The sequence below is a fragment of the Durio zibethinus genome, chromosome 19 (genome assembly GCF_047325235.1).
Source record: "Durio zibethinus cultivar Kanyao isolate XHJ-2024 chromosome 19, ASM4732523v1, whole genome shotgun sequence".
NCBI classification, from domain to species: Eukaryota; Viridiplantae; Streptophyta; class Magnoliopsida; order Malvales; family Malvaceae; genus Durio; species Durio zibethinus.
The window spans coordinates 16,254,823-16,267,141 of NC_143180.1; the positions used below are offsets into that span (position 1 = coordinate 16,254,823).

Genomic DNA, 12,319 nt, shown 5'->3' on the forward strand with positions numbered 1-12,319 from the left:
AATTGAGGGTAAGGGGAAGATAAATTTGAGGGATGGTAAGATTTCATCAAAAGAAAATTTTAAAAATACAAAAAGAGAAAGGGAAAAAAGATAGAGAAGAAACTTCGAATGTTTTGATGGAATCGTAGTAGTTTTATTTGTGAATCAACAAAATCTTAAAAAGAAAAAAAAAATCTCTTGTTAAATTTGTTTGATTTTTTTTTTTTGAAATTTTACGATTAAGAAAAGAAAGAAAGAAGCAAAATAATTTTAAAAATAGATAAATGACGCGTATTTTTTATTTGTCAGCATTTTTTAAGCTAATAACGTGTGTCTTTCATAGCTATAATTTCATTTAAAAAACACTTAAATTGTTATAAGTCGATAATGTTTAATCTTTACTTGTATAAAATAAAAAATTTAGTTTTAAATTTAACAATTACCTAAACATTAAATTTTAAATTGAACATTTAACTTTAGTTAAACAATAAACCGTGGCGAAGGTTTTCCCTTTCATGAAAGAGCAAAGCAAAATGAACACTCTTGCTAGAGCCTATAGTTGGTGATGGTGAATTGTTGGGAAATCTATACTACTCTACATCAAAAGATTGTCAAAAAGATTTAAAGATTAAAACTTGTCCAAACTTACTGTGAGTTAGAGCATTTGTGGGCTTTTGATTTTAACATTTGGATTTAGAGCTTATTTGCATGGCAAGCTGTTTGATATATGGAGAAATGGGTTGGCTTTGCATTGGATTAGATGATTTTATATTATTTTGGTTTAATTTCTTATATGTGACAAGTATTTTAGAACTCTTAAGACAATCATTAAAAAAAATCTATGAAAAATTTTAAAGAGAAAGGAAACCACTTTTTTCTTTTTTTATTATAAATTGTATTGTGCAATATTTAAATATTCAAGTACATTCGATTATTGCTTTTTTAATAAATGTGCAAAAGAAAATAAAATTAATACACTTGATTATTGTGCTTTATGATCCATGATAATATGTGTAATTCTATAATATATTTGTTGCTTATTTGTTTTCCTTAATATCAATCAATGATGTTTTATGATGATAATATAGTTTTCAATGCCCCGAAAGTAGCACTAATTTAATATATATTTATTAGTAATTTTTAATTAATGTAAATCAATTAACTACACATAAAACGTTGATATAATACTAGTGAGTACGAATTCAAGGCCAAAGTTTGCTTAATTGGCATCAACAAATAAGATATAACCGTGTATTCTTGTATGATTCTTCAACAGTAAAAAGTAACAAAAGTTAATATATTGTAACAACTGTTTTTCGCTTCGTGGTTTAGTAGCCAGAAAAACATTTAAGAAGATATAAAAATTTAATTTTGAACTAAATTTCTCATCTCTCTTCTTATATTATAATAGAGGGTTTTGCCTCTCCCCTTAGAAACCAAAATATATATATATACATATATTATAATAATTTAAAATATAATATTTTAGGCGTCTCTCATAATTTTATTAATAAATAATAATATAATATAAATAATATAACAAATATTTAAAAATAATATGAATTAAAATTTTCGACAAAAATGAATTTAATAATAATTAAAATACATATATTTTATATTTAATACGTTAATATAAATTATAAAATAATAATTTTTATATTTTACGTATTTTAATATAAAATATCATATTTAATTTTGGACGAAACTATTTTTCATTTAATTTAACCGAATATTTAGTTTGAGTGCTTGATTACCACGTGTCATAAACCGAGCTCAAGGACTCGGAATTGTGCTAATATGGGTGGCAAAATGTGAGGCCTATGTCAACGGATTCCACTGCGAGTGGACTTTGGTGGTGTGCTCAAACCCCAAATCCAAAAGGAAAAATTGAAATGGCCTATTCTCTCTGCGCTGCTTCTGTAACTTTACCGCCGTCCCAAGAACTACATCTACGGTTTCAACCTCAGAAACCCAGACCCAAACTCGCTGCCACAAGAATCCGACCAAGTCCTTTCACTTTCTGTTTCAAGTAAGTAATTGAACTTTGATATATATTTATTCACGCTGTATCTAGGGAATGTCAATTCAGTTTTTACATGTTTCTAGTTGAAAGGCAACTGAGTGTGCTATGCAGTTGCATTCTTTTGCTTTGAAATTTTGACCATGTTGGTTCTTGGCGGACTGCTTTTCTTCATCCTCAAGCTGGTTCTTACACAATATAGTATTATCTGAATGATAGATTTGTTCGCCTTTGGGCTAAAAGGATGGCTACAGTTGGACTGAAAGGGTAGCTTCCTGGAAATATTTCCAGATGGTGTTTAAACTTAAGAGTGTCAGGGGATGCTCGATACTAGATGTAGGAAATAGGAAGGGTCCTTGGTAAAAGTTAAAACTAGGGTGATAAGTTTAGGCATCTATACCATTTGGCAATTCTTATATTCGTATCTATTTATTTTGTATTGTAAAATACAAAAATTATCATGTCACAAAAACACAATTTTTTTTTGTCAAACTTATATAATTTTTGTTAACATTTTAAACCATTTTTTTTTGTCCTTTTTTTTATCATTTCGGTATGGTGTCACGTAATGTTCAAAATTGCCAATCTATCTACGCTTAAATAATGGAATCAGCTCATATTTGGTTCTAAGTAAAATTCCATCAAATCCATACTTGCTTCCCGCTTACATTTATAGAAATAGTTGCATGGCATCATCTGCCATCTTTCCACATTTTTGTGCTTTGCTTCATTTATTCAAAACGAGATATTCATAAAAGTTGCATCCTTCTTTCCTTTGCCCAGCTGCAGAAGGTTTGTTAAAGTTTTTCTGCTAGCTTACATTGGCTACCTTTATTACCTATCAAAATATTTGTGCACTATAAGGAACCAATCAGTTGGCAATCAGGCCATTGTTTATGCAAGCTTCATAAAATATACTTGAGTTTGCCAAACAGCCTGTGTGGTCTGATGATGGAATGCTAGACTTTTAGTTTCAGTCATCATATTCAATTCCTAACAACCTCAAATACCAAAAAAAAAAAAAAAAAACAAAGAAACACTTGAGTTTGCCTCCATTGTTGAAGGCAGTGGCAGCATGTGGTATATATGTATCGCATGCTTAGTTGTATCTTTGATCCTGACATGCTGTAGTTGAAATATTGCCGCTGTATTTCACATGGTGAAGTTGATAGTGGTATTGTCATTCTTCTTTTACTTGCAGGGTGAAATTTGAAAGAAGGCTTAGTTTATTTGGTGTGTTTGCCTCAAACTCTAATCCTTCTAGTGGAGATTCCATCACAGAAGAATCAGGTGCAACTAGATCGGGTGATACTGCTCAAGGCCCCCCATTCCTCACCATTTTAGCAGGATTTCTAGTTTTTTTTCTTATTTGTTGGATGCTTGGATCCATTATAATGCGGTTGATTGGTGTAATTCTTAAGTTGCTCCCAAAATAAAGGCAGCTGTTTCAACTATCTTTTCAAAGTAACATCAAACAAATGAATCTTTTATAAATTTGTTTGTCCAGACATCTTTCTATAGAAATTTCAAGCAAATGAATGTTTTATCGTGGGTGCTTAATTTTGTGGGGAAAATGAATGATAATACACTACAAATTCTGGCTTCATAAATCTGCCAAACCAGAACAACTAGCAGGCCAACTTAAGGAGTAAGCCGACCTGGGCTGTTGTTCTACATGTAAGAATGAAAATCTGAGTGATTATTTCACACCATGTGGTGAATTGTGATTGTAAAAGTACTTGTATTCTCTTTCTTCGGTTCTCATGACCAGACTTACGCTGTTTCATTCTATCAGCGTTATGCTTAGAACGTAAATCTGTTTCATTGTATCATTTCCTTTTTCTTTCCTTTACAAAAACTGTTTTTCTATTTGTGGTCTTATGTTGGTTTAATTGAACGACCAGTTTAGAATATGAACGGTATTGGTTACTAGAATTGAAGAAAACATCACATATCAGCAGGTTGATGACAATGTCTCTACATTGACTGGAGAATGCTGTTTTTGTTTGAAAGCTGCAAATGATGCAATGCAATACCTGTAGCAAATCTAAAGCTCTACATCCAATTATAAACAGAAAAAAAAAAAAGGAGTTTGCTCACTGCCATATTAAAGTTGGCTCCATCACCCTGCAATATTTGTGTCTCCAGTTGCGACTCAGTTGTAAAAGAAATACTATAAACTGATGCATCAAGCCCATGAGGATGTCCCAATGTCAATTGGTTTCTGATATTAATACTCCGGCTCAGTTTCCTGCAGCAGCATCACTTCGGAATTGTTCTACAAGGGGAGGTAGGAGAAGAGCAAGCCTAGTTTTGTACCTTGCAATTCGCTTTAAACGTTCTTGTCTTAATCTAAGACAAAGGACAGTTTTAACATAGTCATCTTCTGCATTATAAACACCCATTGGGGTTTACATCTAAGCACATAGTAGAAAACCAGAAAGATGCTATGAGGAAAAATGATAAACAAACCAGAAGATATTGGAAAATATTTGTCAACAAAACAAAGTCATTTCAACAGTTATTTAGATACTTCTATGCTTTATCCAAACTTTCTGTTCATGCTGGCTTGTAAAGGAGAAATAGTACAAATTTTGCATTCCAATGACATCTTAAAGGTGGAAGGTCAAGCTAGACAGAAGAAAAGTATATAATGCTTTCATAACTTTCCCACTGCTTTTTAGTGAGCAATTATAAAATAAGAAAGTAAAATAATATAAATAAGCTAATATAAAATAACACGGTAAAAAACATGTATCACACAATCTTCTAAAGATCTCTCAGAAACAGACAACATTACAGATTAATGTTTTAATTTTCAAGAACCAGTATAAAATGATTGTAGCAACAAAATTCATGAGAAACACACCAAGTTGCAAAGAAAGAAACTTACCTTGATCTAACCTTTTTTGCCCGATCAATATGCCTTTTCAACAGATCTTGTGCTGACAAATTCTCAATTGATTGCTCATCCTGAAAGCAGGAAAAGGAAATTCAGCTCATTCTAAGAAAGGAAAAACACAAATCAAATTGATTATTCTGGTGTTAAGAACTATTGCAGTAAAGGTGATGAACATGCAGCTATCCTCATGTCAGCAATAAACAGAAGATTCAGGGGTTAATGAAAGATTAACGGTAACAGCAACAATAAGTGCATATGATATGCAACCAACTGGATTAACTTAGATAAAAATCAAAAGATAGTAAAAGCTAAAACTAGAAGAACACGGTGTGGTCAAACATCTTAGATATAAGCACTCAGACTCATGTAAGAAAAAATACAAAAAATGAAATAAAATGAAGCAAAATAAAATAAAAGGGAGGCCACTGCAGTTTGTAAAGACCATGTACTGGTGGCACTTTATTTATTTATTTTTAAGAAAAACCTAACTTAGACAAGCTGTGATGTTGACATGACAGATTGATTCCATTTAATGAAACATTTGCATAAATCCTTACAAGACTGTCACATAGATAACAAAATGCAACCAGGAACCAAGAAGCTAGATAAGTTTATAATCTTCTCAATTTATTTTCATTACATGGTCTAGGTCTGACAGCTTGACTATTAAACGTGATCACAAATTGAGTTATTACACAGTTATGGTCATGCTGAAGTTGGGAGATGCAAGGGGTGATCAGGAAATTATCCACCTTTTAGCAATTTTGCATTAGCAATTTTGCATAAAGGCAGCTGCTCTTAAAACTTGTTTGTGCACTCCTATATTTTTCAGCCCAATGTTCTTAGATTAGTTACCATTGCACCAGATGCTATTAGGTTCTCTCTCTCTCTCTCTCACATGCACAACTTTGCAAATCTTTCAATCATTTTATTACTTGAAATTTTTATATAGAGGCAGCTGCTTTGAAAACGTTTGCCCACTCCTATATTTGTCAGCCCAACACTCTTATAACAGTTACTATCACACCAGACACCAACAGGTGCTCTCTCTCTCTCTCTCTCTCTCTCTCTCTCACACACACACACCTAAAACTTTGCAAATCTTACTCAAATTATTTTATGACATGCAATAATGATTATTTTGTGACTATGGCAAACAAGATCATTATCAAACTTGAGAAACATATGAATACAAACTTGGCATTACAACAAAAACATTAAAGGAAACTAACCTCCTTTTTATCTTCCTCTTCTTGTTCTTCTTCATCTTCCGTGTCCTTTGGCAAAATATCCACGACTGGTATAGGTAAAGGCTGTGGAAGAGACTTGATAATATCTCCATATTGGGGCTGCTGGCAAAATTAAGATTACTAGGCATAATAGAAGGAATGAAAGCAATAAGCTAATGGGTCTTTGATTAGTCTCCTTTACCAAACCCTGAATCTGACTGGGAAGCCCCCATGTAGTCAAGGCGCACACCTAGGCACTATGGCACAATGCCAGACAACAAAAGCACCGTAGACCCTTTCAGGTGAGACGCATTTGATCAGGCACATGCCTGGTGTGCCTGTGCACACTTTCTTGTAAGATGGTAGGCACAAATAAAGAACATCTGATTGAAGTTCTCTTTCATTTCTTTTATATTTATTTTTTTTTCATGAACTGTACCTTTAATATAAGAAAAATGACAATATCAAACTCTCAAATTCTCAATGTTTGAGCATTCAGAAACAGACTTGGGACCATACGGAATTCATACATATTTGCCAAAAGAAAGAAAAAGGAAATTGTGCATGTTTTGTAGGATAATTGGACCACTCTTTACAGTTTACCATCAGGATTATATACCTTAAGTTTATTTTTTATATATATACACACACATACATCCATTGCACTTCACTCAGGCTGTATAAGAGTTGTAGCGCATTGAGTGCACCTTGTTCCCTTGACAACACTGGAAGCGGAAAAAAACAAATCTTGCATACAATGGAATTGTATTTTCATTTTTGGTTACATGCCAATTGAATTGTTGCCATATCCTTAAAAGTTAAACCACTACTATTCAAGTTAAATATGTTTTTTCAGGAAAAAAAAAAAAAAAAACTGTTCTGAGTAAACTGTAAATGAATTCCCAGCAAAAGACATGCAAACCTGAGTTTCGTCTGTAAACCCATTTCTCAACCATGAACGGCAAAGAGCATAAACGGAAGCCCCATCTGTAACTCTGACCTACAAAAGTAATTCAAAGGTCATAAATGAAAATGCAGTGAATGAGCCATCATACAACGGAAGTGAGATATGAGAGGTTACCTTTCGTTCCCTAACATTGACCAGAGAATCATCTTTGGTTCTGTCCCTAGAGAAAGCAGGGCAGAAGTAAGAAGAGGCTTGAATGTTGATGAAATAGCTAAGATAGATTACCTGATATTTTGGTAGCCTTTAGTTTCAGAAAGTGAAGATGGGGATGAAGCAACCTAAACACGTATAACAACTTTTGCTTAGAACTAATAAAAGTTGAATTTGAAAGATGAAAATGGAAGAGATGCAAGGAATCCATGTGAAGAAAAAATGAGAAAAGAGAAGAAGAACCTTGGGATGGAGAGAAAGGGGAAGGCCCTTCAAGGGAGGATAGAAGTGAGTAAGATGGGGAAGGGGTGGGGGTGGTGGCCTGGGATTGCCAAAGGGATGAGGAGGAGGATGATGATTATAGGGAAGGAGAGGGCGAGATGGGTGGTTTGTAGGAAGGAAACCCCTTCCAGAGGAGGCTACTGGGTAAATCACCGCTGCTGTTGTTGGGCACTGCTGCTCATGATATGACGTTGTTGTTATCGTTGTCGGGCATGGCCCTCTCGTATTCATCGTCACTCCTCCTCCTCCTCCTGCTGCTGCTGCTGCGTTTGTGCCGCTGCTTGAACCCCGAATTGCTGTCGTCGGACTTGAGCTTCTGTTCGACATTTTCCTCACCCTACCCGCCCTAATTTTTCAATTCTAAAAGCTGAAAAAACAAAAAAAATAGAAGCAGAGTGAACATTTTTCCGGTCGAGTGGCATTATAATACATAACAAAAATAGAGTAAGTTTGGTTAATAAGATTATACTAAAATAAAATAAGATAATATTATAATTATAATTATTATTAGAATAAATAATGTTATTCAAACATATAAAGATTATAATAATATAATTTATTTATTAGTCAAAATTTATAGAATTTAAATTGATATAATTTTTAAAAGTATAATAGGATTCAATCCCATAAATTAAAATAATCGTTTTCGTTTTGAGAAGATTCAATCATCTTATATCAAAAAAATGATTAATCTTTTTTATAATTCTATTATTTTCTTTATATACAAATCAAACATAAATATAAAATGATAATTATCATATATTTTTAATTATCTTATGTATCAAATATGATCATAATGATTAATATAATTTTTTTCTTTTAATTATAAAGTAGAAATAAAGTCACCTAATTTCTTGTTGGTTTTGTTGGAAAGCTTATCAGGTCACTAACATATAATAAATTAAATTTTTATTTAATAATATAAATCTTATTTTAGATTTATTATAACTAATATATTTATATTTTTAAAAATATATATTTATAAAAAAATTACTTAAATGTGCAAGATAAAAATAAAAAAAAACTAAAAAATTAATTTTTTTTAAAAAGTCACAGTACAAAGATTACCTATATTCATTAAATACCTATGGAGATAAAGATAAATTTAAAATACTCGTTGAATATGAGAATAGAGATGGGTATAATATAAAAAAACAGAGATAAAGATAAGGAATGTTTTATCTGTCGTATACCTTACCCATTAACATCCATAATCAAAGTCCACAGAATGATGCCATCATCACGAGCTAGCCAATGCCGCCCTTTGAGCTCCAATCGATGGCCTACACAATAAAAAGAAAGAAAACTGCTATCTGCCTCTCAAAATTGAAAATTATAAAACCTAATGAGCCAACCTCACATATATAAAAGTGAAAACAAAGATCTTTCTTAACATGTTAATCAAAATTGACCCATCCTATTATAAGTCTAAATATATAATTAAATTGGGACACATTTAACAACAATCATATTACTATTTGGGTATAGTACGTAAGGTACTACAACATTTACTCATTATATTGAGATTAATTAATATTATTCGGTATTTAATGACTTTGTTAGTCTTCTAATATAAGATAAATATAATAATTTTTCACTTGGGCAACACAAGTCATTAAACCTGAATCTGAACTATCTGAATGGTCATAAATAGAAAATGTCAATATAAGTATATACCAAAATCATCGTACAACAAAATAAGCATTTATAAGCCTTAATATACATTATATCGATTGGATACGAATGTGTGGACTTACATGCTTTTTATAACCTGAAAGTATTTATAAACCTCAAAATGTATTGTATCAACATGATACATGTATGTAGACTTATGAATATTTCAACAACAGTAACAATATAATAACAAGCATTTATGAGCCCTTAAAATGCACTATACTAACAAAGTATGTGTACATAAACTCATAAACGCTTCAGAAGTAGTAATATGATAGTGTGAAATGAAAATGATATGAAAACATAATCAATATCTATTTCTATTAGGTCATTCGCATCTAAACAAAATGATGCATCGGTTCAAAAGAAGCATGTAAGACTAATCTCAAATGTCTCATCCAATGGAATGCCATACTCAACAAAATAGGCACAAATGAAATATATGTATGGCAAATAAGAGTCCATCCATCACAATTGCAACTGATTTTATTACACAAAGCCCCCATTAACTCAATATAGCAAAAGATTATACAAGCATTATACAAGTGTCATGCTATCAAGACATTTTAACAGCCAAAATTGGTTAGTGTTTACACTAGAATGAGCTCTATATATTATATCGTCTACAATTTATTTCAACATTAGATTCCATTTCTTTTTCTCTAATATATTGAATGATGATATCTAATTATTTGGAGTGTGAAAAACTCTTAATATTTAAGAGAAAGCTATTACTACAGATTTACCACAAAATATTCCCAACGACTTCGAAATGAAAACCTAAAATCGAGCCTTAAAATGAGATTTTGCAATCAACAATCTAACATGTAACTTTACCACATGCTACACGTTTTACTTTCATTATTGGATGTTATGAGTGCTCACTTCAAAATTTCCCAAAAATAGCTCTTCTAATAATACCAAAATTGGCTTTTAAAAGCATACAAAAGCAGGATCAAATATCAAACTAGATTTAGAATGTTGATCATTGATGTTTGAATATAAAACTACTCAAGTGTCTTTGAAGTACACCTATAGCATAACCAACATCAAAATGTGTACTAACCGGAGCGTACATCAAGCTACCAATAGTTTAGGCATATTGACTGTTCAACATGAACTCTTTTATTTATTGACATGAGGACTTTGCTATTTAACAACGTCACTACAATGCATTTTAAACTTACTCAACACATACCGAATGTAGGTTTTAAGACCAATCAAATATGCCTTTATATCTATTATGAAAAAATCTCAATCATTAAACCAAAATGGGAGCCTCACTTAGATTTTTAACCCAAAGTTAAATGATGACATGTAATGTCTCAAATAATAAGTCAGTATCTACGACTACTAATATGATATTATCAAAATGTAAAGCACCTGAAATACATTGCTACTCCTACTAACCTTTAGACATGTGCTTGATCAATAACATTTTTCTTATAATGACAATCTCAATAAACTTCAAATATTACAAAATGGATGCCTTTTGAGTCCACAAATGAACGTTTCAAGTTTATAAACTAAATGTTCCATTATAGAAAACCATAAAACCTTTAGGTCACTCCATTTAAATGTCCTAACGTCTAGCTAATGTAGCTTAAAGCAGAATAAGCCACCAATACTATAAAGATTCTAAAAGAACCAATGGTAGAACTAGGATAAAAGGATTTTTTTACACCCAATTCCTTTTTTTGTTTAAAGTCCTAAATCACAAACTTAGCTTAAACATTTCTACTTGGCCTATGAAGTACCTTTTCAACCTTATAAGTCTATCAACAATTGATTGGACTTCAAAGATATGGTCATTCATTTTGATCCCATACATAATTATGCAACACATATGCAATCTCATACTACTTGACAAACATCCAACCCGAAGAGGTACCCTCACCAAAAGCCTCCTAAAATACAACAAAACCAAAAAACACATGAACAATATAATCATGTTCTTCTATAAGTTAAAGTGTAGTTCTAGAAACAATAATATAGGGATTAATTGTTGATTTAACCATTTATGGCATTTTTCATCAATAGCTAAATCACATGAGGGACTAGCACAATAACAACATATTTTTCATAAGAATGACTTTGTGAAGTTCAAAACCTAATACTCTCACTATCTAAGTCATCAACTAAATAGATTGCATAATTAAATCTAATAATTCTAGTATTATACAATAGATGACAAAATCTAGAATCTTTGAAGCCAATGCAATAACCAACAGAATTTGTTAATAGCTTTCTAATCGAGTTTCCTTGATTGTGGGTTGTGGACCTATAATCTATATTACAACCCTAAGCTGGAAAAGCAACCTTGAAAATGACTTTTTGTCTAACCATAAATCATAACGATTTTAAGAATTGATTTTGCTTGAAACTTTATTTAGATTGAATGTTGCAATCTTAAAGACTTCATTCTACATGAAATCCATAAATGTGAAATGACTTAGCATATACCACATTATGTACAAAAGTGTGTGATTGCCTCTTATTGCAACCTTATTCTCTTTTGATATTCCAAACATAGCATACTAGGCATCAATACCAAAATCTTGCAGAAGACTCAACAGATTAGTCCAAGATTGCACATAGTTTCGTCATAATGACCACTGTATTCATCACCTATGTCTAATCTTATTGCCTTAGTTTTATGTTTTTGAAAATTTGATAGCTAATTTTTTTTTATTTTTTTAAAAACTTTAAGGCTTTCATATAATTAGATTTCTCACTCCACATGATCGAACTCTAAATGGTCTTCAGTAAGGATGATAAAGAGCTTATATGCACTGAAAATAATAGTTTGAAACGTTCAATAATTGTTGCTATAAGTCAATTCTTAAGTTAGTTCCTAAACTTCTCTATATTTGCTAATCATGACTATATATTAATAATGAGATTTCTTTTAATACAATCTACTTATATGTCAAATTTGAAATGTCTCAATGCCTATGCCACAACATGGTAAACTTCACATCTATTTTACCAAGATTACAACCAATGATTACATCATTTACAATAAGCATAACTTAAGAAGATTGCCTATGTTCACAATTATCTTCCTTTAATTTGGTCCCCTGTTGCTTGCCAATTATTGGATTTAGCTTATTCTA

The 12,319-nt window shown here is 31.5% G+C and overlaps 1 protein-coding gene across 5 annotated transcripts; it reads right to left on the reverse strand.

The window, feature by feature from the left end:
• Positions 1–3,925: 3,925 nt before the first annotated feature.
• Positions 3,926–7,938, reverse strand: LOC111310420 (uncharacterized). 5 transcript variants are annotated; one of them, XM_022909864.2, is made up of 7 exons: positions 7,491–7,934; positions 7,323–7,375; positions 7,212–7,251; positions 7,053–7,130; positions 6,134–6,253; positions 4,893–4,972; positions 3,926–4,351 (listed from the first exon to the last, which is right to left on the reverse strand). In XM_022909864.2, exons 1-7 carry the CDS (start codon positions 7,854–7,856, stop codon positions 4,243–4,245), a joined length of 846 nt encoding a protein of 281 aa, XP_022765599.1. In that variant the 5' UTR covers positions 7,857–7,934; the 3' UTR covers positions 3,926–4,242. The 5 variants fall into 5 exon arrangements, with proteins under 5 accessions (XP_022765599.1, XP_089604707.1, XP_022765597.1 ...); XM_089748581.1 differs by having other exon boundaries at positions 6,134–6,250; positions 7,491–7,933; XM_022909862.2 differs by having other exon boundaries at positions 7,212–7,257; positions 7,491–7,933.
• Between the last annotated feature and the right edge of the window lie 4,381 nt (positions 7,939–12,319).

What these genes read in the sequence shown, in the direction of transcription:
- LOC111310420 (XM_022909862.2), bottom strand. Translation starts at nt 7,856, where the DNA reads ATGTCGAACAGAAGCTCAAGTCCGACGACAGCAATTCGGGGTTCAAGC. An exon ending in CCCTTTCTCTCCATCCCAAG is followed by an intron (nt 7,376 to 7,490) that starts GTTCTTCTTCTC and finishes ATACGTGTTTAG; the next exon opens with GTTGCTTCATCCCCATCTTC. An exon ending in TCAATGTTAGGGAACGAAAG is followed by an intron (nt 7,131 to 7,211) that starts GTAACCTCTCAT and finishes TTACTTTTGTAG; the next exon opens with GTCAGAGTTACAGATGGGGC.